Below are 27,909 nucleotides of genomic sequence, written 5' to 3' on the forward strand. Positions count from 1 at the left end.
TGTTGTGTGTTTGGAAGATTCCGCAACTAAAATGTAAATCTAAATGGGTGCTGGGCCATAACAGATGCCTACAAATGTTTGCTGAATAAATGAGTAGCTCAAGTAAAAGGAATTAAAAGTGCTCATTTTGCCAACAAAATTTTATTTCTGGCTTAATTCTGTTCTGTTTTCTTTCTTTAATTGATATATAATTCATATACCATAAAATCCAGCCTTTATGTTTGAGGGTTTTAGTGTATCCACAAAGTTACACAACCATCACCAGTGTTTAATTTCTCTGGCTTAATTTTTTATCATAGCTTTCTCTCTCTCTCTCTCTTTTTTAATTAACTAACTTATTTTGGGCCATGTGGCAGGTGGGATCCTAGCTCCCTGAGCAGGGATCGAACCCATGTCTCCTGCTTTGGAAGTACAGAATCTTAACCAGTGGACCGCCAGGAAAGTCCCTCTGTGGCTTAATTTTAGTCGCTGTTTGTCCTTCCTCTCCACCACATGGTTCTAATGAAAGTGTTAGTCGCTCTGCTGCTGCTAAGTCACTTCAGTCGTGTCTGACTCTGTGTGACCCCAGAGATGGCAGCCCACCAGGCTCCCCCGTCCCTGGGATTCTCCAGGCAAGAACACTGGAGTGGGTTGCCATAGTCGCTCAGTCGTGTCCTAATCTTTGCGACCCTATGGATTAGGCTGTCAGGCTCCTCTGTCATGGCAAAAATACTGGAGTGGATAGCCATTCCCTTCTCCACGGGATCTTCCCGAGCCAGGGATAGAACCAGTGTCTTCTGCACTTCAGGCAGATTCTTTACCCTTCGAGCCACCTGGGAAGGCTGCCAATCACAATACCCTATGCACATCAATCATCAGGAGGATACACAGCCCAGGGAAGGCCACACTCCTCCCCAGCACTTTCCAACAAAAACTAAGAAAACCAAGAGCTTCCCTCTTAGTTGGAGGAGCTGTGAGAAATGAATATGGAGCTGGTGGTGCCCAGATCCCTGCCATATGGAAATAGCTGGTCCCTAATAGGTGGAATAAATCTGACACCCAGAGAGACAGAGAGAGGGAACACTGGTTCTGGTTGTCCCTGAGGCCAACCACACCACCCCACTTCCCACAGTTTGGTTACATAACCCAATCATTCTCTCTCCGGCCAGTGGTTTTCTGTAACTTGGAACCTAAGATGTTCCTTGAGACAATATAGTCCTTGTCTGGCTCACACATTCCCTCTACACATGTTTATTAAGTATTTACTGCTTGCAGGGCACTGGTCTTGGAGCATGCGCTCTGGAAGGGTCTGTGGCCAGCGTTTTGAGAGAGAAACATGCAGAGCAAAGTATCTCCCTCACTGCCAGTGAAGCAGGAGAGACGTAGGGCAAAAATGACATCTAAGCTAAGACCTGAAGTCAGAGAGGAATTAATATCAGAAGAGAAGTACATAAGATGCTAAGGGGAATCAGAACACATTCCCAGCAGGAGTCTCCCAGCAGGAGTCTCCCAGCAGGAGAGGTAAGGGGTGCTCTGCAAAGGGCAGGACATTAGAATTAAGCCTTAAAGGATGGATAAGATGCAGATATTTAGGGAAAGGGCACAAGAACATCTCAGCAGAGAAAATGTTCAGCAAAAGCCAGATACAGGGCTCAGTGAGAAGTTACCTGGAAACTGGGATGCACAGAGGGAAGTGGTAGGATTTAGGTTGTAAAGGTAGGTTGGGAGCACACAGCAGGTCAAAGCCCCAAGGTGCAGAGGAGCAGCACCCTCAGCTCTGTGCTGCAATGCACAGTAGGATGTGAGATAGAAAAGCTGGATGAGATAGGGGGTCAAATAAACCAATTTGGTGCTTATTTAACAGTGTAGGGAACAAGACGATTTGCCCAGCACAGTGGCAGGAGAAATAGATAAGAACATATCTTGGCATTACTGAAGAGGTAGAAAAGATCAGATTTAACATTGTGATTAAAAGTAGAGAAAGAGTAACTAAATATGATAACAATAACGATGATGATGGTGGTGATGGCAACCAGTGGTCACTGGCCCAAACTGGACCAAGCCCCTTATATGCATTATCTTGTCTAATCTTCACAACCCTATAAGATAGATCTGATTATTACCCCCCCTACCCATTTTACAGTCTAGGAAACTGAGGAACAGAGAGATGATGTCATTTGCACAGAGAATCTGAATTAACACTTTTTTTTTTTTTTTTTTAAGGAATCCAGGCAGAAAAGACTCAGGAAGGAGGATAGAGTCATTGCTGCATAGAACGAGGGTAAGCTGCCTATCGAGATGAAGCTGAGCCCCAAACTTCAGCTTGAATGTGTCCCTGCCAGACAGCAGTAGTCTTACCTACATTTTCTCTTCGTGAGTACAACAAAGTACAAAATCCCAAGGTTTCTTAAATCAGGATAGATTATCTTGACTGCTCCCCCATCCACCATGCCTGTCACTCTGTGACAAAAGGAAATTAGATTAGTCTGATCAGCTTTGTTTTTCACAAAACTATGCGGGATGATTACCCAGTACCCTGTGGTCTTCTAGGTGTTTGCAAATTGATTTTTTTATTATTTGTTCCAGTGATTTTCCAAGTATTCAGTGTTTTTCCAGGTTGTTTAGTTTTACAATGTGGGTAAGTTAAAATTCATATTTGCCTTCCTTTTCCTGCATTAATATGAAGTGTTAATGTTACAATTAGTTAGGACATTTTTTATTTGTAACATATATTTCTGAGGGAACATACATACAAATCTATGTGACTCTATGTACATGTGATATAGGCATAAAGGCATATAGGCATAAAGTGATATCTAGGCAGACTCCCCCCAAATTTATGACCATATACAAAAATAAAAGCATACTGAGAACCTACAACTAATTCAAATGTCCCAAAGATCATCACTCTCTAGAAATGTTTATATGGTGAATTAAAAAAAGTTAATAACTCAGAACTTCAAACAGAAAGATGTTACAACTGTGTTGCTGCAGCTATACTGTGAACATTGACCAAAAGCAAGATACAACCAAATTCTTCAAATTTATCTTCTCTGCACCCAGTGGTGCAAGAGAGAGTGGTGCCTGTCGAGGACACCATGAAAGATTCAATTTAGGGAGATACATAATCTAAAAATCCAAACCTAGGACGTCCCTGCTGGAGCAGTGGTTAAGAATCTGCCTGCAAATGCAGAGGACACAGGTTCGATCCACAGTCAGGGAATATCCCACATACCACCAAACAACTGAGCCCCTGCACTGCAAATACTGAGCCCTCACGCAGCAACCACTGAAGCCCGCACATCCTAGAGCCCGTTCTCAGCGACAAGAGAAGCTATTGCAATGAGAAGTCCGCCCACCTCAACTAGAGAAAGCCTGTGCACATCAGGGAAGACCCAATGCATCCATAAGTAAATAAATATTTTATTTTTTAATAAATAAATATTTTAAAGATAAATAAAAACCAAACCTGGGGAATCCGAAGCATAAAACCCAGGACCCAGTGCTTCATGGGTAAAATGAAAATCTCCATCAAATGACTGCAAAGGGCATTTGTAGCTCAAAATAGTCTGTGAATATAAAGACTGATTAGGAAGATGATTAATGAAAACTACAGCAACATGTTTTGCAAAAAATACAAAGTTATAAAAATGGCAAATAAAACTCAAGCAAATATTTCCCCCACAAAGTTAAGCTGTTTTCATTTAGTTAAGTACATGTCTATAGCGGCATCTACTATGCTCTGTGTCTCTTAAGTATCATATTCATCCAAAGGATGCTTTTGTCAAATCTGTGAGGCCACAGATCTATTTTATGGAAATGAATGATTCATAGGATGAGTGGATTTAAGTCTTCATGTGAATGGAACTCACTTGCCATAAGAAAGCAAGTTTTAAGACAAACAGAAACCACAGCTCCTCCGTGGCAGCCACCCTCTCTCCCCTTACTCATTTTAGATCCAGGAGTGCTGGAGACTACATTATTCCTTGTTGTTTTTCCAGAACCTCAACAAAACCTAAGTAGTCCCTTTATTAAACTCTGTTAAGAATGTCATCAGTTTCCTACTGGGCCCCTGGTTGATACAGACATAATAATATTATCTGATAACAAAATAAGGATTAAATTTTAGAAAGTTATAAAATATTTATCCAAGTTCATAGTACATGCTCAGTAAATACTTATTATTGTTATTATTATTGGGTTTTATATTTTCCTGTCTGTTCTGTCCTACTCGATTTAATAAATGCAGATCACCTGCTGATGATCAATTTCTCCTCCAGGCTCTTTATTAGAAAATTTGAATAAGCATATATTTAGCCTAGTATGTTTCTCATTGAAAGTGACATTTTTGCGTCCCCTTAAAATCCCAAAGGACTTTAAAAAGAGCAAATTTCAAACAAAGTTAGGTGGATGCCAAGTCTTTTTCACAGTCGTTTCTCAGGGTTAATGGTAGTCTGAGAACAAATTGGGGAAGCTTCAAAGAGTTCAACACCAGTGGGACAGAAGTGTGGCTTCTAAATGCCTGGAGGTTTTTCCTAGCAGCAAATGTTTGGAGAAGCAAGCAAGATAAACGATTACAGCAGAAGATGCACTTATTTGGGTAACAGTTGGAAACTGTCTTGTCACACATCAGTACTAACATTTCTAACTCTAGAGAGCTTATTGAGTGTATCATGAATTCCTGAAGTTTTTTAAAACAGAATGTGTCAAATAGGGCGTGAGAAGAAAGTGTTATTTTTTGCCATTGCCTCACTCCTCAATATGTGTAATAATATAAATTTCTAGTTTCCTTCCTCCTCTTCTCCTCCCCCTCCACGATAACTGCTTCAGTGAGCTTTTGAATCACAAAACACAGTAGACTGTACTCTGAACTACTCTGCCCTCAATAATATGACTTTTCTGAAAATCTTGCTGTCCTTCTCAAAGGAATGGCTTTAGGCAACTTAAAAGCCTATAATGTCTTACAATGCGTTTTTTCTTTCCTTTTTTTTTTTTTTTCCAAAGAAGAGCACTTTTTGATCATTTGTTCCATATTCACGGTACAAGGAGAAATTACGCAGGAAAACCAATTGAAAGGTCTATCTTAGCATGGGCCCGGCTGACTCCCTGCTCCTCAGATTTAAAGACTTGTTTCAAAAGCAAACTCAGCACTCTTTCGAGTTAATTCCTTTCCGTTTGCTCCTGCCAGTCGACTGGCTTTGAGTGGGCTGTATGACCATTCACTCTAGGGTAGACCCCGATTCTCTTCAGCTTCAATTTCCGCTGGGTGCTCTGAAATGGGGTTATAGCTCTTTCTAAAAACACCAGTGTTCCCCTAGTTTAGGGGTGTTTGAATTATTTTCGTTTGCTGTCCAAAAAGGTGCTGGTGTTCCCACACCGGGAGTCGAACCCGGGCCGCCTGGGTGAAAACCAGGAATCCTAACCGCTAGACCATGTGGGAGACGACGAGTCTCACTGCAAACCTAGACAAATTGAGTCTTCGGTTTCAGCTTCCTCCCGCCCCGCCCTTTCCGACATCCGCAGGCAGACCTGCTTCTGCGCATGCGGAGCTGCTTTACGGCCGGCGCCCCAGCCTTCCGCGCTCGAGGACGCGGCGCTCGAACCTCTTCTGTGCACGTTCGCGTCTTTTATGATCTCATCCGGTCTCCTGATTCTAGACCCCGCGTCTACGCCTGTGTAGATTCTAGATTGATGAGTCATTATTCATAATTTCTCAGGAGAAGCGGGCAGAGTACCAGAGGGCTGACACTGCTTTGGGTGAAGACGTACAATCGCTTCCACAGAGGCCGGCGTGTGCTGGACGCCGGGGCCCCTGCGAGGCAGCCGCCCGGAGCGCCGCGGACGCGCCTCGGTGCCGCCCGCCCTCTGGCCCCGCTCGCCGAGCTCCGGGCAGACCCGCGCGCCCGGGGAAGCGCCGGAGCTGCGTCCCCTGGCCCGCCGAGCCCGAGTGTCCCCGGCCCCCGGGGGTCTGCCCTTCTCCCCTCCGCGCCGTGCAGGGCCGCACGCGGGCCCCATCCCGTCCCCGAAATTTCCCCTTTCAAGATACAGGACACGGGGCTGCCTGGAACATTCCAGGTTCTGTTGACCCAATGGCAAAAAGCACTATTTGTGCCGTTGAAAGTGGGAGATGGTGGCTTGTGAACGTAGTTTTTAAAACCGGAGAAAGTCCCTCGTTGCAAGCAGGCACGAAAGATGGAGGGTCCCCAGTCTCGGCAGCATCTCGCCGGGGCCAGTTTTTCTTCATCAGCCTCGGGATGAGGAAGCCCGTGTGGGAGAGCTGCGGTCCTGGTGTTCTCGAGGAGGCTTCAACTACCCAGAAGTTGTTTGCACGAGCGCCAGACACTTTTGGAGCCCAATTTAAAGCTGGTTCTGGTTCTCATTTACTTCCTCATCTCCCACCTGCCAAAGGGTCTTAGAAAGTTCTCGCTCTCTCCTTCATTGAGGCTGCCTAAGGCTTCCCTTGTGACATTCGTCAGAGGGGAAATAGAAATGATTCTTGCACTTATTTGACACGGAAGATGCTCCCTCAGAGGGAGTCAACATCCAACACCACTGAAATGCAATGAAGCTCTGAAGGAAAATCACAACCTGCTGACTGCAAACCTACTATGTGTGTTAGACACGTTCAAGTCTGTTTGCTCATTCATAGTATTCCTATGTGGTAGGTCTCATGCGCGTCTTTGGGGGTTCTTCCTGTACCATTTTTTGCATCTTTGAACAATTTCACTTGTTTGTTTTGCAATCAGTGAGACAGCTGCCTTCCTCTGGCGGACATCTGTTTCGGAACAGTAAAGAAAAATATCCAAAACAAACCCTCATCAACTACAGAACATCCCGCATCTGTGGTTCTCAGTGAGGTTCGAGAGTTCACATGTACCTTTCAGTTTTGTATTTCCACGTGATAATTCTTTTTGAAAAGTATCTTACCAGTTTTAAAGATAAAAGTTCCCTTAGTAACCGATAAGACAGGCACCATCCTTAGGATATAAATAACCAAACTGTCACTTTCCCTGGCCAATCTGAAATTTGTTCAGTTTTCCCCTTGTCATTGGATGAGAATCCGAAAGCCCTATGGTCAATTTATTTTTATATTATTTTATTTTTATTGACTTTTTATATTTATTTATATGGCTCTCTCCCACATGTGAGATCTAGTTCCCTGACCAGGGAGCCAACCTGGGCCCTGGCTGGGGTAGAGCAGCAGTCTTAAGCCTGGACTAACAGGGAGGTTCCCCTATGGTCACTTTAAACAAGCACAGTTCAGGACAGTATACTATTTAGCAACTCTCCTCATTCTAGATAGTTCCTTCCCACCACCCCAGCTTGGGCATGACTTCAGGTTAGGAACAGTGATGAGCTGGGTCAGGCTCCTGCCAGCTCACAAGATCTTATTTTAGCACCCTGTATTCCTGAAACCACATTGGTAGATGGCCATGGTGGTGGAGAATATTACACCAAAGAAATAGGCAGATGCTTCAAGGCAGGGCTTATTCCCTTGGAGAGCTGGTGTACTGGTTTAAGGATAGTGAGCTGGTTAAATGGACTCTAGGCTAGGGTCTGTTCAGGAAAGAGCGGGTGTTCTATTTCCCATTTCTTTCTTCAGCCTTCCTCCCATCGATGCTTCAAGACCCTCCAAGATTGGAGTGTGTGGAGAGCACGGGAAAGGGAGACTGAAACTTCCTACCGGCCTGCTGCCCCCAAAAGTCAGCTTCTTGCTTTCTGGGCCTGAACTCTTTTTTTGCACGGTTTTAGGGCTCTTTTCTCAGTGGTTCTCTATGAGTTCACCAGAGGCTTCCTTGCTTGGACCCCTTGGAAGGAGTCTCCCAGAAGGCTGGCAGTGGCCGCCCAGTGTAGGTGTTACACCAGTGACACCCGGAGCACCATTGCCTTTGTTTAACTGCAGATTCCCAACCGAATGAGAACTTCTAGGAGCAGGGCCTGGGAGTCTGAATTTTAACAAGCACACCACCCCCGCTCCTCCCAAATGACTCAGATGCCACCAGAGCTTGAGAAACCCTTAATGATCCTAAGTTCCCTTCAACCTCTAAAAGGCCATGACCTCTGAAGCACAATTTCCATCATTTCCTTTTCCTGCTCAAAAACCTGAGGGGGAAAAAAATGACCCCTAGTTGTCATTTTTGTTGTTGTTTAGTTGCTAAGTCATGTCCAGCTGTTTGAAACCCTATGGACTGTAACCTGGCAGGCTGCTCTGTCCGTGGGATTTCTCAGGCAGGGACACTGGAGTGGGTTGTCATTTGTCTTCAGGAGATCTTCCCAACCTTGGGGTCAAACTCAAGTCTCCTGCATTGGCAGGCAGATTACTTACCACTCAACCACCAGGGAAGGCCCAGTCCCCTGTTGAGTAAAATATAAATTCCCTGGCCAAACCTTCCCAGCTTTCTATAACCCAGCCCTCACGTAACTTGCTAATATTATCCTCCCATGCCTGCTCTTCAGCAATCACGTGCCGGTCACCCTGCTTTCTCTGTCCCACTTGCCCCTTGTGATATCCTGCCCTGATCTCTTTGTTCCATTTCACTCTGCACCTTCCCTACTTGTCTTCCCACATCTGACCCCAACTCCAAGGCCAGCTCAACCCCCATGAAGCCACCTCAGGGCTGTGGGTTCATTTCCTCTGAATCTCAAAGCACTGGCTTCTAAAAAATGGTGACATAGGCTTATGCCTAAGCACCCTTATTATTTAAGTTATTTAATAGGAAAGTCCATGAATAAAAATCAGATTCTATAATCCCCCTGGGAACCCAGTCCTGCAGTCACTCCTTTTGCCAAGTAGTCCTTCCTTTTATCTAACTTAAATACTTCCTGCTGTACTTCTGTGTGAAAGCTGCCTCCTTTTTACCAATAGTATGAACAAAATGTTCCTGGGAGAAGGGAAAAAACACACATTTTTGAAGTTTAGCCAGACCAGTAAGTGAGCTGAATTTCTTTAGTTCCACACACACACACACACACACAAAAAGCCTCCTTGTTGACAGAAGGAACCGCTATTCCTGTTCCCATGCATCTAAGGCTGACTCTCACTGGGCAGCTCTCCCATTTCATCCACCATTTGATACATTTGATCCTGGAAAAAAGCCCCAAATACATTCTACTTGCCGGGCATCTAGATTAACCAAAGCGGAGAGTGCAATTCAGGTCCCCTGCCTGCCAGTCATTTAGGAGCTCGGATGGTTTCCATTTCAGCGGGCCCAGGAGTCACCCTTTATAAGGGCATCGAAAATAAATGCCAATTAAGTTCCACTCTCCCAAGGAGAGCTCTGGCAGGCACAGACCCAGCCTAGGGCATTAAGTTAACCTCAAAGCTCTTTTGGGTAACAGCACCTGCCCATGCTGACCAATTGGGGTGAGTTAATCTTCATGGCCTAACACTTGGTTCAGTTTCTAAAAGTGGACTTGAACTCAGGAGGCCACTGGGATAACAGAGCTTCCTCGGGGCTTTTTTTAGGTTATATAACCCTGCCCTTCACCTCCGCCCCAAGTCTAGTATCTCCTACTCATGCTAGGACTCAGGACAAGTACCCTTGAACCCCCAAAACTGGGTTAGGTCTTGTTCTGTGGGCCCACCCCATCAGTCAGTGGGCTGGATGAATTTCCCCGCCTCTCTCTCCAGGGCAGATGTTAAGCTCCTGATGGCACAGTCTGGGTCTCACTCTGTTGTCTCCTCAGATTCTTGGCACAGCGCCTGGCAAGAAGAAGCTCTCCCTCAGACAGGTAAAAATACCTCCACAGCGTGGTATCCTTCCTGCCACATCAGCCACACTCAGCAAATGTTTAAGTGGTCACCTACCTGATTCATTCATTCATTTAGTAATCAAGCCATCAGTCAATCCCAGGGAAATAGTCTTGGTTTCGACCCAGCACCCAAGGGGCAAAGCAACTGACTACAAGTTCTGCTGTGCTGTGCTAAGTCACTTCAGTTGTATCAAACTCTTTGCGACCCCGTGAACTGTAGCCCGCCAGGCTCTTCTGTCCATGGGATTCTCCAGGCAAGAATACTGGAGTGGGCTGCGATGCCCTCCTCCAGGAGATCTTCCCAACTCAGGGATCGAACCTGTGTCTTTTATATATCCTGCGTTGGCCAGCGGGTTCTTTACCACTAGCGCCATCTGGGAAACCCAAAGTTATTATATTTATTTATTTATTTATTTATTTATTCAGATACTGATTAATTAAATTCTCACTTATGATAACTACTAATCTAAAAGTCACATGGCAATGATTAGAATGAAATAAGCCTTCCACATTCACAATCCAAACAAAATACACTGGTTAAGTATAATAAAGGCTGGTGTAACAGCATCTCGTACAACAGTACTCCTTACCTAGATCTTGATTGACTCCTGGAACACCTTAAAACTTAGTTATCCACCATGAAAGATTGGTATGGCATGAGCTTTTATCCAGTTCATGGTACCAGACTATAAATAAATTCCATTCAATTAATATAAATGGATTCTGAAAAAAAAAAAGTCTATTATTGGAAACTTCCAAATACATGGTCCAAGTCAGTCACTGCTGTTTTATTCTATTTTTATTTTATTTTTTGATTTTTTTTGGGGGGGGGCACACTGCAGAGCAGGTGGGCTCTTAGTTCCCCAATCAGGGATCCAACCCGAGCCCCCTGAACTAGAAGTGCAGATTCATAACCACTGAAGCGCTGTGGAAGTCCCAGTCACTGCTACTTTAAAAGTGACAATTCATGGACTAGAGCTCTCTATTGAGATATTTACCCAACTTACCTGGGTCCAAATTCTGGCTTCTAAAAGAACGGTCGGGGGGGCCATAATTTGTAAACACCAAATCTTAAAAGTATAAAACTGCTCTGTTACTTTTGTAAATTCTGAGCCTTTGCTCTTGATTCTCTTTATCTCCTCTGAAATCCTCCCTTGGGTACAAAAATCCATCACTTCTGTGGAACTCAGTTAAGGACCAGAAAGGATACAAATAATAAAACCACCTCTCATTTACATCATGCTTCACAGGTTATAAAATCAGCTCATAGACAATGAACTCATGTGGCTCACAAGTTAAGGGTGAGATATAATCAAACATCTGTGGTGTTCTATCTTAAAAGATATCGGTCATTATCAGGGTGTGGGTCAGACATGGGAATTTACACAAGCTTTGTGAAAAGGCCATAAAACCGTATGTAATCTAATAAAGTTGCAATGGGTTTATCTCCTTGGATCATCTGAATATGTTTCCTCCTTCCTCCATCTAATGTACCCCACAAAATAGGCCCATGCTGCCAAGTAATAATACAGGAGTTTCAAGTCAGCTGTCCTTGGCTGCTCCCTTCCTGACCTAGAGAAAAATATTAAGTTCAAGGTAATGCTGGAGACTCCTGAGGCAATTGCCCAGCTGTCCCCAGGAAATGAATCGTTCCCTCCTCCCACCACCTAACCTCCAGTCAAACAGGCTTTTACATCCCTGTGCTAGTTCTCTCTCTCCACCGCTCAAAACTCAACATTCAAAAAACTAAGATCATGGCATCCAGTCCCATCACTTTATGGCAAATAGATGGGGAAACAATGGAAACTGACAGACTTTATTTTCTTGGGCTCCAAAGTCACTGCAAATGGTGACTGCAGCCACGAAATTAAAAGATGCTTGCTCCTTAGAAGAAAAGCTATGACCAACCTAGACAGTGTATTAAAAAGCAGAGACATTACTTTGCTAACAAAGGTCCATATAATCAAAGCTATGGTTTTCCTGGTAGTCATGTATGGATGTGAAAGTTGGACCATAAAGAAGGCTGAGTGCCAAAGAATTGATGCTTTTGAACTGTGGTGTTGGAGAAGACTCTCAAGAATCCCCTTGGACTGCAAGAAGATCAAACCAGTCAATCCTAAAGGAAATCAATCCTGAATATTCATTGGAAGATTGATGCTGAAGCTCCAATACTTTGGCCACCTGATGCAAAGAGCTGACTCATTAGAAAAGACCCTGATGCTAGGAAAGACTGAAGGCAGGAGGAAAAAGGGACAACAGAGGATGAGAACTGTTGGTTGGCATCAATGACTCAACGGACATCAGTTTGAACAAGCTCCAGGAGATGGTGAAGGACGGGGAAGCCTGGTGTGATGCAGTCCATGGGGTTGCGGAGCTGGACACCACTGAGCGACTGAACAACAAAACCACTCTGATGCTGGGGCATCACTCCGGAGCCATGCTGCCCTCTCCAGCAGGCTCCCTGCTTGGCTCTGCCAATAGGGGGCGCTAGAGGGAGACTGGGGAGCTGCTTCCAGTTTCTGAGGGTGACCATGGAAGAAGTGAAAGTGTTAGTTGCTCAGTCGTGTCCCACTCTCTCAACCCCATGGACTGTAGCCCACCAGGCTCCTCTGTCCATGGGGTTTCCCAGGCAAGGATGGGTAGCCATTCTACTGGAGTGGGTTGCCATTCCCTTCTCCAGGGGATCGTCCCAACCCAGGGGTGGAACCTGGGTCCCCCACATTGCAGGCAGATTCTCTACCATCTGAGCGACCAGGTAAGCCCCACGACCATACTGTAATTCATCCTAGCAGCAACTGCTGGTTTCAGTAGCAGCAGTTGCCTCCAACATTTCCAGAACCAACACACCACCACCTCCCCTCCCTGCTCAGAGACACCAGCACTGATTGGCCAGCATGCCCTCAGCAGAGGTGGGAGTGCCAGCTCCACAGTCTCCCATTTAAGCTTTTGAAGAAGCAGGACCAACAAAGCAGGATCTCCTCCAGCCCAGAGGTCTCAGTCAGGGCACAGCACCAAGCTTCTAGGTTTCAAAAATCCCAGCCTCTTCCTCGTATTAACCCAACACTAGGGATGATCGCTATTTCCTATAATTCTTACCTCTATGGCACCTATGTCCTGTCTTTGCCTTTTTTCTTTCCTGATACCTGGCTAACCATTTTTTTTTTTTAATGTTAAGTTTATTACTAAAGGTCAGATGGTAAAGCATCTGCCTGCAATGCGGGAGACCCGGGTTCGATCCCTGGGTCATGAAGGTCCCCTGGAGAAGGGAATGGCACCCCACTCCAGTAGAATGGCTACCCATCCTTGCCTGGGAAATCTCACGGACAGAGGAGCCTGGTAGGCTACAATCCACAGGGTTGCAAAGAGTCAGACAGGACTGAGCGACTTCACTTTCTTTCTCACTTTCACTACGAAAATACCTGCTGTGGTTTCTGTCTCCTGATGGACTCTGTGTGTGCTGCCACTTCCGCCGTGTCCAACTCTCTGTGGCCCCATGGACTGTAGCCCACCAGGCTCCTCTGTCTGTGGAACTTTCCAGGCAAGAATACTGGAGTAGGTCACCATCTCCTACTCCAGGGGATCTTCCAGAACTAGGGATCAAACCCATATTTCTTGTATCTCTTGCCCTGGCAGGCACATTCTTTACCACTGTGCCACCTGGAAAGCCTGATGGACTCTGATACAAGTCCAATAAAGGAACTCATTCAGTCTGATTTCATGTCAACATTTCTTTAAGAACACAAATGCTGGTTGCTATCTTCCAAGAGGTCCTTATTTATCTCTGTTAATTCGTGCTCCTTCAAGGCCAGGGACTGGCCCTCAGCTTGAAAGAATCAGAACTACGTCAGAAAACAAAAGCAAATCAGTCCCTTTTATCACTTCCATGGGGAAAAGGACATCTGAGCCAGCATGACCACAAGTTAGCCTGGCCAGGTTTCATGGATGCCGGAAGCCCTCAAACTCCTGGATTGGAGAGAAAGGGCTTTCTGCTCAGGGCAACAGTACAACCAAGTGTCAGCATTCCCATTATTTTTTCAAGCCTCAGTTCTCACGAGGCACTGACAGCAGGGCAGGCAACACCTGTACAAGCAGTGGGTTGAGTCAGAGGGACCCTGAGTTTAGGGAACCTAGATATTTTAATAATGTGCAGTAAGCACGTCTGCCCCATGCTTTAGAGAGACATCTCTTTTCAAGGCTGGTTGTTGGAAAGGAAACACAAGAGGTCCTAGGAGAGCGGTCTCCCAACATTTACTGAAGCTTGCATGTGAGCACAGAGCAAGGACAGTCAGCTGGGTAACTGAACTGCTTACATTTCCACACCAGTGATCTATCAGGACCTAGACTAGTCGAGTCTTTGGACCAGGGTTCCCCTTTCTTATTTAGTGCCATTAGGCCATCTCAATCTAGATTTTTCTAAGTTGTTGCTATTCAGTTGCCCAATCATGTCTGACTCTTTGCAACCTCATGGACTGCAGCACGCCAGGCCTCCCTGTCCCTCACCATCTCCCGAAGTTTGCCCAAGTTCATGTCCACTGCATTGGTGATGCCATCCAGCCATCTTGTCCTCTGATGCCCTCTTGTCCTGCCCTCTATTTTTCCCAGCGTCAGGGACTTTTCCAGTGAGTCAGCTGGTCACATCAGATGACCAAAATACTGGAGTTTCAGCTTCTAAATTACATTTTCTAAATTACAGGATATCAATCCCATTTCTCATTGACATGGAAGTAATTTTAATATATAAATGTTAGTCTTTTCGGACCAGTAACTAAACCATCCTGTCGCTAGAAAGTGATCGCACTGTCCAAATGTTACCCATTATATGATTTAACTATATAGAGACGACAGTCATTATTTGTAAGTAAAGTAGCCCTCACTTATCCCTGGGGGTTATGTTCCAAGATCCCCAGTAGACACCAGAAAGCTTGGATAGTGCCCAACCTTATAAATACTATGTTTTTTCCTATATACACATACCCACAATAAAGTTTAATTTATGAATTAGGGATAGTAAGAGATTAGCATCAATAAATAATAAACTATAACTATCTTGACAACATACTGTAACAAAGGTTACATGAACTTGGCTTCTCTCTCACAGTATCGTATTGTACTGTACTTGCCCTCCTTCTTCTTGTGATGATGTGAGGCTCCTGTCCTGGGCAGGACAGAGCAGGACGGTGTGGGACTTCATGCTGCTCAGAGTAGTGCACAACTTAAAACATATGAACTGTTTATTTCTGGAATCTTCACTTAATATTTTTGGACTGCAGTTGACCGCAGGTAACCGAACCCACAGAGAGTGGACAAGGAGGATCTACTGCAGCTGGAAACCTCTCATCCTCAAAGACCACCCTAGAGATTTAGTTTGAGCATGAAACTGCTTTCTGCTGTTTTTCCTTAAGATAGAGCTAAGGAAATCTATCTTCTATCTGTAGATATCTTTACAGTACACCTTGGCTTTTAGAATCTTGTTTAGTCGCTCAGTCGTGTCCAACTCTTTTTGTGACCCCACAGACTGTAGCCCTCCAGGCTCCTTGGTCCATGGGAGTCTCCAGGCAAGAATATTGGAGTGGGTTGCCATTTCCTTAGAGGAAAGTAATGCCCTAGATACTAATAGACTAAGATTCTTGCCCTCCTAGATCAATGTCAAGTGTGAGATCATAGCTGATGCCTGACATATACAGGAAGCGTTTGATAAACGGCAGTTGTACCGTCATGACTCTGGCAAATATCAGAAACCGAGTACAGTGTGCAAAATAAATAATTTGTTATAACAGGGTGTCTTCCAGAAACCCAAGGCAGGAATGCAGCCCATTTTGAAATGCCCACCTGGCCTTTGCCTCTCTGTATACTGTAACCACATTCATTGTCATTCATTGTCAACTCCTACACACCACACACAGTGTTTGCAGCTGGGACACAATAGGAAACACAAATGGATTTTTTTTTTTTAATTTTTACAGTGTAAGTCCCAGAGCTTACAGTCTAGTGGAGAGATACAAATCAAACAATCACACAAGTAAATATAAAACCACAACTTTGGCAATGCTGAGAAAGGCAGGTACATGGTGTGAGTATGTGAAAAGGGAGGACTTGACCTACTTGGGGAGGTCAGGGAAGGCTTTCCTGAGGAAGTGAGGGCTGAGCAGAGATCCAAGTCAAAGCAAGCAATAAGATGTTAGAAGAAAGGGAAGAACTTTCCAGGCATGGAGGGGAGTAAAGGCCTCCTGGCAGGAGGAAGCATGCCTGGAGAGCAGAGAGATCAGGTGACCTGCCCAAGGTCACAATAAAACCAAGGTCAAAAATGGGGAATTTAGCCCAGAGCTACACATTCCATTCTACTACCAAGCCATCCTAGCCAACAAACATCACCTTCTTTCCACTCAGAACTTTCCATAGAGGGAGTTCCCTGGCAGTTCAGTGGTTATGACTCTGCGCTTCCACTGCGGGGGGCGTGGGTTCGATCCCTGGTTGGGGAACTAAGATTCCACAGCCTGGCCAAAAACCAAACAAAAACCACAAAATTTTTTGTAGAGACAGAGGTTCATCAGTTAATGCTCAGACCAAAGGGTAAAAATGACCGAGTAGAACACGAACTGAGAACCTTGCCATAGAACTCTCAACTTGTTGTTTTGTTGTTGAGTTTGACCAGTCAGAGACTGGGGAGTCTTGGAGAGTAGTCTGTGTCAGTGGTACTCAAACTGTGGTCCCGGGCCACTAGCAGCAGCAGCTCCTGGGAACTTAATAGAATTGCAAATCCTCAGAACCCACCAATGGGTTTTCCTGGTGGCTCAGATGGTAAAGAAACTGCCTGCAATGAGGGAGACCCCAGTTTGACCCTCAGGTTGGTAATATCCCTTGGAGAAGGGAATGGAAACCCACTCCAGTATTCTTGCCTGCAGAATCCCATGGACAAAGGAGCCTGGCAGGCTACAGTCCATGGGGTTGCAAAGAGTCGGACATGACTGAGTGACTAACATACACACAGGACCCACCAAAGACCTGTGAGTCAGAAACTCAGGAGGTGGACCCAGCAATCTGTGTTGGAACAAGCAAGACATCCTGCAGGAGCTTCTAAAACACAGAATGGCCTGCATGAGATGTCTTCAAACCTGGCCAATCACCTGAGGAACTTGTTAAAATATTCCTGGGCTACATTCCCGTATCTACAAAACCCAGAATCTCAGGGTTGGAACCTGTATTCAGGTAACCAGCCTGATGTGGGAGTCACTGGTCGACATCAAAGTAATTCCGCGTCTGACATGGTGAGCAATTAATCTTCATATGCCACTTCTCCTTGCTAGGTGATTAAGAGCAGTAAGTACCACAAACTCTACAAGCCAAACTCAGTATGTAATTTGATTCGTATCTTCTATCTTCTCAGCTCTTTGATTTTACAACAGTACCTTTCAGAGTTCTTCTTTTGATGCGTTTTGATGAATGTCTCCTTGTCTCAGTCTCATCATCATACCCATCAAAAACCACATGAGATCTAATAGGCGCTTACCAAATTCAAACATTGTTATCTTAGTTTCGGTCAAAAAACTATTTCTTGAAGATGTCCCCAGCATTCCAAAATATTCAAATGAAAAGTGCCCAGCCTTGTAACACAAATATGCATCTAAATCAGTTTTTTTCTTTTTCCTGCTTCTGCAAAGAAATAGATTTCTATCACAGTGATCTGGCAGTGTTTTAAATAAACATACAAATAAATATGGGAAGAATTGAGACAATGTATAAAAACAAAAACTAGAAAATATTTCCAGAGTTGAAACCATAAATGTAATCCTAGATTTATTTTCAAGCAACAGAATTTTTAAGAATTTTCCTGTCTTAAAATTCTTCCATATCCTGGGATTTTATGCAGTTCATCTGCCAATAACATTGACTGGTCTATTGTAGGTAATTTTACATGTCTCAGAAACTCTCAAACAAGATAATGATATATGACTTCAGTTCAGTTCAGTTCAGTCACTCAGTCGTGTCTCTTTGTGACCCCATAAATCGAAGCACACCAGGCCTCCCTGTCCATCACCATCTCCCGGAGTTCACCCAAACTCATGTCCATTGAGTCCGTGATGCCATCCAGCCATCTCATCCTCTGTCGTCTCCTCCTCCTCCTGCCCGCTAATCCCTCCCAGCAGCAGGGTCTTTTCCAATGAGTCAACTCTTTGCATGAGGTGGCTTACCTCCCTCAAGATATAAGGCTATGGCCTTATATAAGATATAAGGTCAGTGAAAAGGGACAAAAAAATGAGTGGTCACTGTAACGTAAAAAAAAAAGGCCTCAATTATTGGTTATCTTCAGATAGTTTAGTGGTTAGGGAGAGCAATCTTTGATTGTGTAAAACCAGAATTTGTGAAGTGGCTGCTGGTATCATTCCAATAAAACAAGGAAGTGGGACTTCCCTAGTCCAGTGGTTAAGACTCCATGCTTCCACTGCAAGGGGTGCAGGTTTGATCCCTGGTCAGGGAACTAAGATCCTGCATGCCATGCAGCCAAAGAAACCCCCCCAAAACAAGGAAGAAATTTCAGTAGTTTTAAGAAATTGGAGAAAAGTGCATAGGAAGGAAAAAAAAGGGAGCCATGATTAAATAACTGTGCCTTTGAAGATATTAATTCAAAGAAAGCCTGTAGTTTGGCTTTACAAATTAAACCACAAAAATAAGCAGAAAAACATGAGGATACTAAACTGCAAATACTAAGATGGTATTCCCTCCTAATAACCAGAAATCAAGTTGCCAGAAACTGGAATGTGGAAACCTTCATACAAGGGGTGAAAGATCCTGAAGTGAAGAGGTCTTAGTTTTTCCAGGATTTGTACAGACTTATGTAAGTCAGCCGGGTACACAGGACCAATAGAAGAGACTTGCTTTTTTTATTATTATTAATTTATTTCTGGCTGTGCTGGGTCTTCGTTGCTGTGTAGGCATTCTCTAGTTGCGAGGAGTGGGACCAACTCTCTACTTGTGGTGTGGAGGTTTCTCATTGTGGTGGCTTCTCTTGTGGCAGAGGACAAGCTCTAGGCGATTGGGCTTGAGTAGTTGCAACACACAGGCTCAGCAGTTGTGGCTCCCAGGCTCGAGAGCACAGGCTCAGTAGTTGGGGCGCAGGGGCTTAGTTACTCTGTGGCAGATGGGGTCTTGCCAGACCAGAGAACCCGTGTCCCCTGCATTGGGAGGCAGATTTGTATCCAGGATACCACCAGGGAAGTGCCACTTTCTCTTTATGAGAAGACCCAGCAAGTGTTCCAAACATTAGCCACACCAGTGCGTGTCTCACAGGGCACACTGCACCGCAGGGCACCGTCTCTAGGCCTACAGCTCTAAAGAACACAACTTCGAGTCGGGGTCTGTTGTCTGTACATCAGAGTATCTGTCTTCTTTATTACTCCACTTAATCATACTTCCTGATTTTCCCCTCTTCCAATTTTGAGAAAGAATCCTTCGTTTGCTAGGTCACTCCCAAGCTGCGTCCAGGTCTGCTAACAAGAGACTGATGGGGAGCAAGTCTGCCCTCCAGAGCTCAGCTTCCATCAGAGGAAGTGGCTTCTCTTCTGGCGACCTCTCAGTCCATTCCAGCCTTATACATCAGGCAGTCACCGGACGAAGGAAGTGAATAAGGCAATTTTCAAATGCTAATTCAAAGTGTGGGCTGTGGAAGTTAGAAAACCCTCAGAAGACTGCCCTGGCCTGTCCATCAGTGGGGGTCTTGCCTCCTCTCTCCCTGAGGACTCACTGACCCTAGCACCCAGCAGTGAGGAAGAGCTCCACAGAGCACCACCATCTTCACACTTAAATTCAAACATACTGTCCTCCTCAGAATTTAACTCTCATTTTGTAATGGAAAAGAGGAAGGTGTTAGTAAATACAAGAAATAGGTTGAGCTTTTAAATACATCCAAAATATAGTTTTCCACTTCTCATACACAAAATGAGGCACAATATGAAATATACAGGATGATCTCAACTATGTTATCATAAAAAGTTTTAGAAGCTTATCTGATTGTATGGTTGATGATATTAAGGCGTTAATTTATAAATGATAGTTTGGTTTTTTTATTTTTTCAAGTCCCTATCTTCTAGAGATGTATACTAAAATATACAGGGATCAAATATTAAGATTCTTGAGCATAAGCTTCAAAATAGCCTCCAGTGGGGTGGGGTGAGGTAAGGTGGGCTGGCGAGGCTAAAGGTAACTGAACATGACCGGCCACGGACAGATGAAGTGCTGAAGCTGCAGGATGGGTGGGAAGAAGGGCGTCACCACATCACTTTCTTTCTATACGTCACATACTTTTACGTGTGCTTGAAATTTTCCAAAAGAAAATGCTTTTTAAAAAAGCCACAGGGACTTCCCTGGCTGTTTCATGGTTAAAACTCCATGCTTCCAATGCAGAGGGTGAGGGTTTGATCCTTAGTCCAGGAACTAAGATCCCACGCGCCATATGGTGTGGCAAGTAAAAATTACTTTAAAAAAAAAAAAAAAAAAGGCAACAAAAAGGAGAGAGAAAAAAATAAAGATACCCAAAAAAACTGCAGAGTATAATGAAAAAAGAGATTCAGTTAAAAGTCTTTATTAAAACAATCGACTACTCTCTCCCTATGCTCCAAATTCCTTGAAATGATCATTTTTAAAAACAATTGAATATTTACAACAGGGAAGAAATACAAGATAAAGGATGGCATCAGGAAACCAGTGGCTTGAGAAATTCCTAAGTTCCTCAACGTGGTTCTCAAAATGCACCCCCCGCCAAAAAAAAAAACTCGCCAGCACTACCTGAAACCTGCCATAAGTGCAAATTCTCAGGCCACATCCCAACTCTTCTTAATTATAACCTTTGGGGGCAGAGCCCTGCAATCTGGTTTTAACGAGCCCCCCAAGTGATTCTGATGAACCAAAGTTTGAGAACCATTATAAAGCTGACCAGGAAACGTGGAAGGAAAGTTATGACCAACCTTGATAGCATATTAAAAAGCAGAGATATATTACTTTGCCAACAAAGGTCCGTCTAGTCAAAGCTATGGTTTTTCCAGTGGTCATGTATGGATGTGAGAGGTGGACTGTGAAAAAAGCTGAGCGCCAAAGAATTGATGCTTTTGAACTGTGGTGTTGGAGAAGACTCTTGCGAGTCCCTTGGACTGCAAGGAGATCCAACCAGTCCATCCTAAAGGAGACCACTCCTGGGTGTTCACTGGAAGGACTGATGCTGAGGCTGAAACTCCAGTACTTTGGCCACCTCATGTGAAGAGTAGCCTCACTGGAAAAGACCCTGATGCTGGGAGGGATTGGGGGCAGGAGGAAAAGGGGACGACAGAGGATGAGATGGCTGGGGCCGAGTCAACAGGTGACAGAAAGCCAGGGACTAGCTGCATTAGTTTGGAGAAGGCAATGGCACCCCACTCCAGCACTCTTGCCTGGAAAATCCCATGGAAGGAGGAGCCTGGTAGGCTGCAGTCCATGGGGTCGCCAAGAGTCGGACACGACTGAGTGACTTCACTTTCACTTTTCACTTTCATGCACTGGAGAAGGAAATGGCAACCCACTCCAGTGTTCTGGCCTGGAGAATCCCAGGGACGGAGGAGCCTGGTGGGCTGCTGTCTATGGGGTCGCACAGAGTCAGACACGACTGAAGTGACTTAGCAGCTGCATTAGTTAAGTCCTAAACCTGCCCAGCTCCAAAACCAAGCGGTTGGTGGGAGTGGCAGATAAGAGTTCTGCCCCGGAGAAAAGCTCCATCCTCAGATTAAAACTCTTGGTATTTTGGCAAAGAGATGGGAGTGACGCCAAGAGCCTAGATTTTTTTGCCCACTCCCCCTCAATTCTAAAAAATCTGTGTGAACAAAAAGCTTCCTTTTCTCAGTCAAGGTAAACATCTTTTGGAGCAAAGAATGCTTTATACAAATCTGGGAAAAATCCGTGCCAACCCATTAATCAAGAAAATCTCTTTCATATGTAAAAGTGATTCTTTCAACAATTAGCAGTAAGATAATTGTTCAGTAAACTGAACAAACAGAACAACTGACAATCAATGGGGAAGCAAATAATTCAAGGAATAGAAAATAATGTGAAAATTCTCACTGGTATCCTTAGAAATATAAGGGTACTACACCTATGAAAAAAGCAATTAGAATAAGAAAGCAATCTTGAATATTTGAAAACAATTACTAAATATTAAAAACTAAATAGAAAAGCTAAATGATTGTAGCATATCGCAGCATATCATCAAGTAATTAAATGTTGAATCCTCATTTCAATTCAAAAAAATGAATTGGGAATTCCCTGAAAAGGGAATTAGTGATTTGGAAGATAACATTTTTGGGGGTGGGGGTGGGCTGCACCACGCAGAGCATGCAGGATTCTCAGTTCCCTGACCAGGGAATGAATGAACCCTCACCCCTGCGGTAGAAGCTCGGAGTCTTAACCACTGGATTACAGAGCAAGTCCTTGGAAGATAACATCTGGAGAAATCTTTCAGAATAGAGCAAAAAGACCAAGACAAATTATGTAAGTCCAGTGAAAGGATCAGGTCACGAAGTTCCATATTCACTTGGTAAGTCCAGAAAAACAAAAGAAAAAATGGAAAGAAAATAAATCATTTCAGAAATTGTCCTTAGTCCAAGAATGGTACAATTCTTCAGCATGAAAGGACCATCAGGTAAGCAGAATGAATGACCTATATTATATCCCACATACCTGGGCATTATTGGTGAAATTTTAGGACTCTAAGCATAAAAAGAAAACCCAAGGTTTTTCATGAAGGTGAAAAGTAAGTTTTTGCTAATAAAGATAGAATTGGACTGCTGTCTGCCTTTTAAGAAGCAATACTGGATACTAGTGATCACGTGTTCAATTTTGAACCTAATACCCTAGTTTTTTTTAATTGAAATGAGGATTCAACATTTAATTACTTGATGATATGCTGCAATACACCAAAACAACTAACCCTGGGATAAAGGGAAAAGCAGTGAGAAGGAAACAGTGAACTAATAGTTTTCTAAGTAATGATACATAATGTCAAGACACAAACACAAACTCACAAAGATAATAAAGATGAATCTAAAAAAACTCATATGATTGCACCAGGAGAAGAGGATCCAGGTGAGGAAGTGAAAGAATGCTAAGGTAACTGACCTAATTAGGAGGTGAGTGGAAAATATGGCTACTGATTAATAAGTATAGAGAAAAAAGGTAACCCTTAAAGAAACAGCAATATGTTGAATTAATTTCAAAGCACTAGGACAAAAAACAACAACCAAGCCAATATAATGGTGAAATAAAAACAAGCACAATATTCAGAAAATACAAAATACAATGGCAGGAACAGTCCAAACATTTCAACTGTTTCAATTAATATGAATGGATTAAATTTCCCAGAGACTCTTAGATTGAACTCTCCTAAGCCTGTTTTGAAACTAGAAGCCAATGCAGAAAGTATTAAGGACAAAAAAGAATATCTCATAGTTGTAAAAGGAACAACTCACCAAGAGTCACATAATACTTTCACATCTCTGAAATCAATTCATTAAATGGACATCAAGAATGTAGAAGGTCTGACAATTAACAAGGTAAATCCAAAAAAGAACAGGCATGGCAGCACCCTTCTCCCCTCAAAACTCAGTGCATGCATTCCATAAAGCAGAAACCATGCAGGTTACACCCTACCTGCTTGGGAATTGTAAACATACTCAAGCAATTCCTGGGTTAAATATAAAGTGAACTGAATCTGAAATTACCCCCTAGAAACAAACAACAGTCACCACAGCTTAACACTGTTGGACACAGCCAGGGCAGTACTCCGTGGGGCATTTTCAGTCTTTACTACATTTATTAGAAAACAAGAAAGATTGAAAATAAAACTTTGCACAATATACCTTAGAGCAGTGATTATCAAAGGCCCTGGAGACATGCTGGTCCTTTGAACATAGACTAGGAGTCTGTGAATTCATTTATATATTTGAAACCTACAGAAATCACACGCTAACCTGAGGTAAAACTGCAGACTAGTCACAATTTGAATATCAAATCAGTTTGTAATACTGGTTACTTCTCTGTCCTGTTGAGATGAACTGGGTTAAGAGTCACATCTTTGAATAATGCAAGGTTCTATTCATTTTTCTTTTACTCCATTAAAGTATTATATGAACTGAATTAATGAGTGAACTGGTTGCTAATTTTCCAAAATATGGGGCTCTCTGGAGGAAGAGAGTAAAACAGATTAAAAAGGTCTGTATGATTGTTACCAGGTTGGGAAACATTGACCTCAGTATGACTGTTAATCTCAGGTCTGTGATGTTACAGTGTTATGTACCAGATGTCCCAGGATTTGGGATGAGGTCTTACAGATGTAGAGGAGCAAAAGCGGCAGAGGGCTGCTATCAGCTCTCTTGCCCTACTTCTTGAAGTCAAGATTCGTGGATTTCAAATATCACGATGTCAAATAAAATTAATTTTCCAACTACAAGAGACTTAAAAATCTAGCTCCTTTGGCTGAATGTCAAGAGAGGAGCTCTAAGAAATGCATGTGAGTCACTTCTGATGAGATGGATGAACCTAGAGTTTATGATACAGAGGGAAATAAGTCATTAAGAGAAAAACAAATATCATGTATTAATGCATACGTATGGAATCTAGAAAGGTGGCACTGATGGGCCTGCTTGCAGGGCAGCAGTGGAGACGCAGACATAGCGGAGAGACACGGACCCGGGTGGCAGAGGAGGAGGAGAGGTTGGGACGGACGGAGAGAGGAGCATGGGAACACACATGCGGCCACTGTGAAACAGAGAGCCAGTGGGGATTTGCTGTATGACTCGGGGAACTCAAACCCGGGCTCTGTAACAACTCAGAGGGGCGCGATGGGGTGGGAGCAGGGAGCGAGGCTTAGGAAAGAGGGGACGTATGTATACCTGTGACTAATTCATGTTGATAATAGGGCAGAAACCAACACAATATTGTGAAGGAATTATTCTTCAATTAAAAATAAATACATTAAAAAAAAAAAGAGTAGAGCTCTAGCATTAGCTAGCACAAATGACTAGAATATAAAAGACCAGAACCTCTAGCATTACAGGAGATAAAAAGACCTTAGTAGCTGTTATTTATTTAAAACATATTTTAAAGGTTCAATTATTACCTTTATAAGCAAATTTTAATTCTTTAAAACTCATGTAATATTTCACAAATTACTGTTTATGCCGTAAAAAATTAACTGAACCTCTTCAAGTACTATACTTTACATACTTTTTCACAGGAAAAAATTTTTAAAACGTCCAATTCTGAACCATACCAAAAAGAAGCACTTCTACTGAACTGGAACATAAACAGAATATCTGTAATATTTCAAATGATCAATACCTGAGCTGCCAATAGGTGAATGTCAACATGTCCTTTGAAATAAACAGTAGAAATTTAAATTTCAAGATGTTCTCATCGTATTAATTCGCTCTGGTTTATTTTAAAATACCCTCCTTTTGCAGGGGTTAAAGAACAACTCTTCCTCTCATTTATTAAAAACAAAATGACTGTATTTCTCTCCCCCACCTATAGTACTCCTCAGCTGAATTAAAAAAATTTTTAAGTTTTTTTCCTTACCACTAAATCAGCATCTTCAATTCTTATCTGGCCCAAGAGCAGACTTCCTTATACAATAGCAATAAATACAAAGTAGAATCCTGCCAGCAAATATTACATATGATCCCAACAATACAGACAGTCTTAAAAATCAATTAGGTATTTATTTATATAATGTCAAAGACTTGAAAATCCTACATAATAGCCCATGAGGCTTACAATTTAATTACTAATCCAGTTGAAAAATGAAGAATTTTTTCACCCACAAACTTGAGGTTGTTACCATCTTACATGCTTCAGACATGTGTGCTACAGACTGGATACCTATTCATCTTTAGTGTTCACAGTAGTAGTATTAAGTCCAAAAAAGTCTTTTTTGATGATGTACCGAACACACTGCAAAATCACATTTCTTTCATGTCGAATGTCCGGAGCTAACAGCTAGAAAATAATAAATAAAAAGATTAGCTTTTAAATAAAATACATCCAAGAAACACCATCTAAGATATTTTATGTATCTTCTCTATATGAAGAACACAGAATAATAGAGATTTGTATTATATTTACTAATTATTTCACTAAAAAACAACGTAAGAATATCTCCTTTTAACCAAAACTATCGAGACTTAAACACTAGTATTCTAGGTCCTCTCCAGGAGTATCAAGGAAGGGACAGGAAAATTGGGTTTAGAAGCTTACAATTCTTTACATCTAAAAACCATGTTAAACAGGATCCTCCCAAACCCAAGTCTATAAACAGTAAAGAAACTGGTGTGGAGCTATAGTAACTATAGTAATAATGAAACCAGCAGTAAATAACCCCAACATTCCTGGTCTTTTAGGACTTCCCACTTTTGTGCTCACTGTAATTGAAAGAAAGCTGAAAATCCCTGGTATCTAGAATACATAGCCAAGGAATCACATGTGATTCGCCAAAAAGAATAATGTTAACTACTCATTTTATTTCTGATGTCAGTGTAGTTCAGAAACACCCACAGAGGAACTTTCAGTAAACAGATGATTTAATATACCACCTACAAGGAAAACATTTTAAAAATGCAGTTTCCTTTACATAGCACCCAAATTTACGAAACAGAGAGTACATTTCAGATCAATTTTATTGAGAAGCAACTGTGTCTGCATGTAACATGCCATGGTCTGTAGTCACAGAACACTTGAGCTGCAGCACAGGAACCTCCCTAACCGGGCAAAAACTTGACTTTGCACAGAACATCACCAGGTAGGCTTACGACTCCACTAGAAATTTCAGGGTATTTCCATCACTCTTAGATATGAAAGTCTTAGATATTTGAACAGCTTCATGTCCATTACCCAGAATCAAAAGAGGCACTGTTTCTTTATAATTTAAAGAAAATCGTAAGCTTTGAGCATATCACACTGAGAATAAAGTCAACAACGCACAAAATAAACACACAAAACCCTTTTTCTCCTTTTAGCCTGCACTGTATTTAGTTGTGCTTTCAATGAAAATTTTAAAAAGGTCAGTACACTTCGATATACTCTACCAACTACCTAAGCCTAGGTTCTTTTATTTTAAGCAGTTCTGAAAATTTTAATTATCCCACACTTACTGAGTATCAGCTATATTCCAAAGGCAGTTTCAGAACTAAGATACATAGGTAACTCTTCAAGGAGCATATGTCTCTGGTAACCTTAAAACACACACACACACAAGCCCAGTAGCTCTATTCTCAGGACACAAGAACACGAAGACCACTTACCATTTCCAGGAGATATGGATGGTGTGTTCTTGGTTCAAATAATGTTCGATAGTTGAGATCATTTTTTCTCCTCTTAGGATTTGTGTTTTTAAAACTTCTCTTTTGGCTCTCACACTTGGCTTCTGAGGAGTTTCTAACAGTTGCTCTAACATCTTGACTTGGTTTCTTAGCAGTACTGCTATGAAGAACCTGGTCTTCTGCCAGAATGTCTGCTTCAGTCTTGATGGGAGCTTCTACATGTGATGAAAAATAAACACAAAAGTAACAAATTAAAAAACAGGTAAAACTTCCAAAAATAACCAATAAAAAACACCCCCCCCCAATAATCTCCTTCCCCAGCCGTTAACAGTTACTTAAAACTGAGCATGTACAGTGTATTATAAAATTTTTCAAATCAGGAACTATAACTGCCAATAACTGAGGAGATTACTGCAAAGAGCTATGGAAAATGATCCCTATGAAAGTAATACCAGACGGAAACTTGGATCTACACAAAGGAATGAAGAGGGCCAGAGACAGTCAATATGTGGATAAATACAAACGACCTTTTCCATTTGAAAAAATTCTGTAAAGATAATTGACAACTGAAAGCAAAAATGCGTAACAACAATGTATGTGGGGTTTATTAGCATCTGCAGAACTAAAACCTGAGAGAACAGCACAAAGGAAGGGAAGAGGAAAATCTAAGTATACTGCTGTAAAATTCTTAAATTACAGGAACACCTCGCTTCACTGTGCTTTGATTTCATGGTCTTCAGAGACACCTCATTTTGTACAAGTTGAAGGCTTGTGGCAACACTGACCAAGCCTGTTAGCACCATTTTTCCAACAGTTTGTTCGTGTCTCTGCATCATATTCATTTTTC

The 27,909-nt window shown here is 42.7% G+C and overlaps 1 protein-coding gene and 1 non-coding gene across 2 annotated transcripts in view; both read right to left on the reverse strand.

Annotated features, from left to right (window-relative positions):
- Positions 1-5,347: 5,347 nt before the first annotated feature.
- Positions 5,348-5,419, reverse strand: TRNAE-UUC. The gene has a single exon. It is a non-coding gene; the product is annotated as a tRNA-Glu (tRNA).
- A 20,027-nt stretch (positions 5,420-25,446) lies between these two features.
- The window catches only part of NUFIP1 (nuclear FMR1 interacting protein 1), a 32,629-nt gene continuing 30,166 nt past the window's right edge, over positions 25,447-27,909 (reverse strand). The window contains exons 9-10 of the mRNA XM_040267216.1: positions 27,045-27,277; positions 25,447-25,743 (exon numbers count right to left, since the gene is read on the reverse strand). Of these exons, the coding sequence (XP_040123150.1) occupies positions 25,627-25,743; positions 27,045-27,277 (350 nt within the window). The 3' untranslated portion in view covers positions 25,447-25,626. The remainder of the gene's footprint in view (positions 25,744-27,044; positions 27,278-27,909) is intronic.

Source organism: Oryx dammah, unplaced genomic scaffold, assembly GCF_014754425.2.
Source record: "Oryx dammah isolate SB20612 unplaced genomic scaffold, SCBI_Odam_1.1 HiC_scaffold_24, whole genome shotgun sequence".
NCBI classification, from domain to species: Eukaryota; Metazoa; Chordata; class Mammalia; order Artiodactyla; family Bovidae; genus Oryx; species Oryx dammah.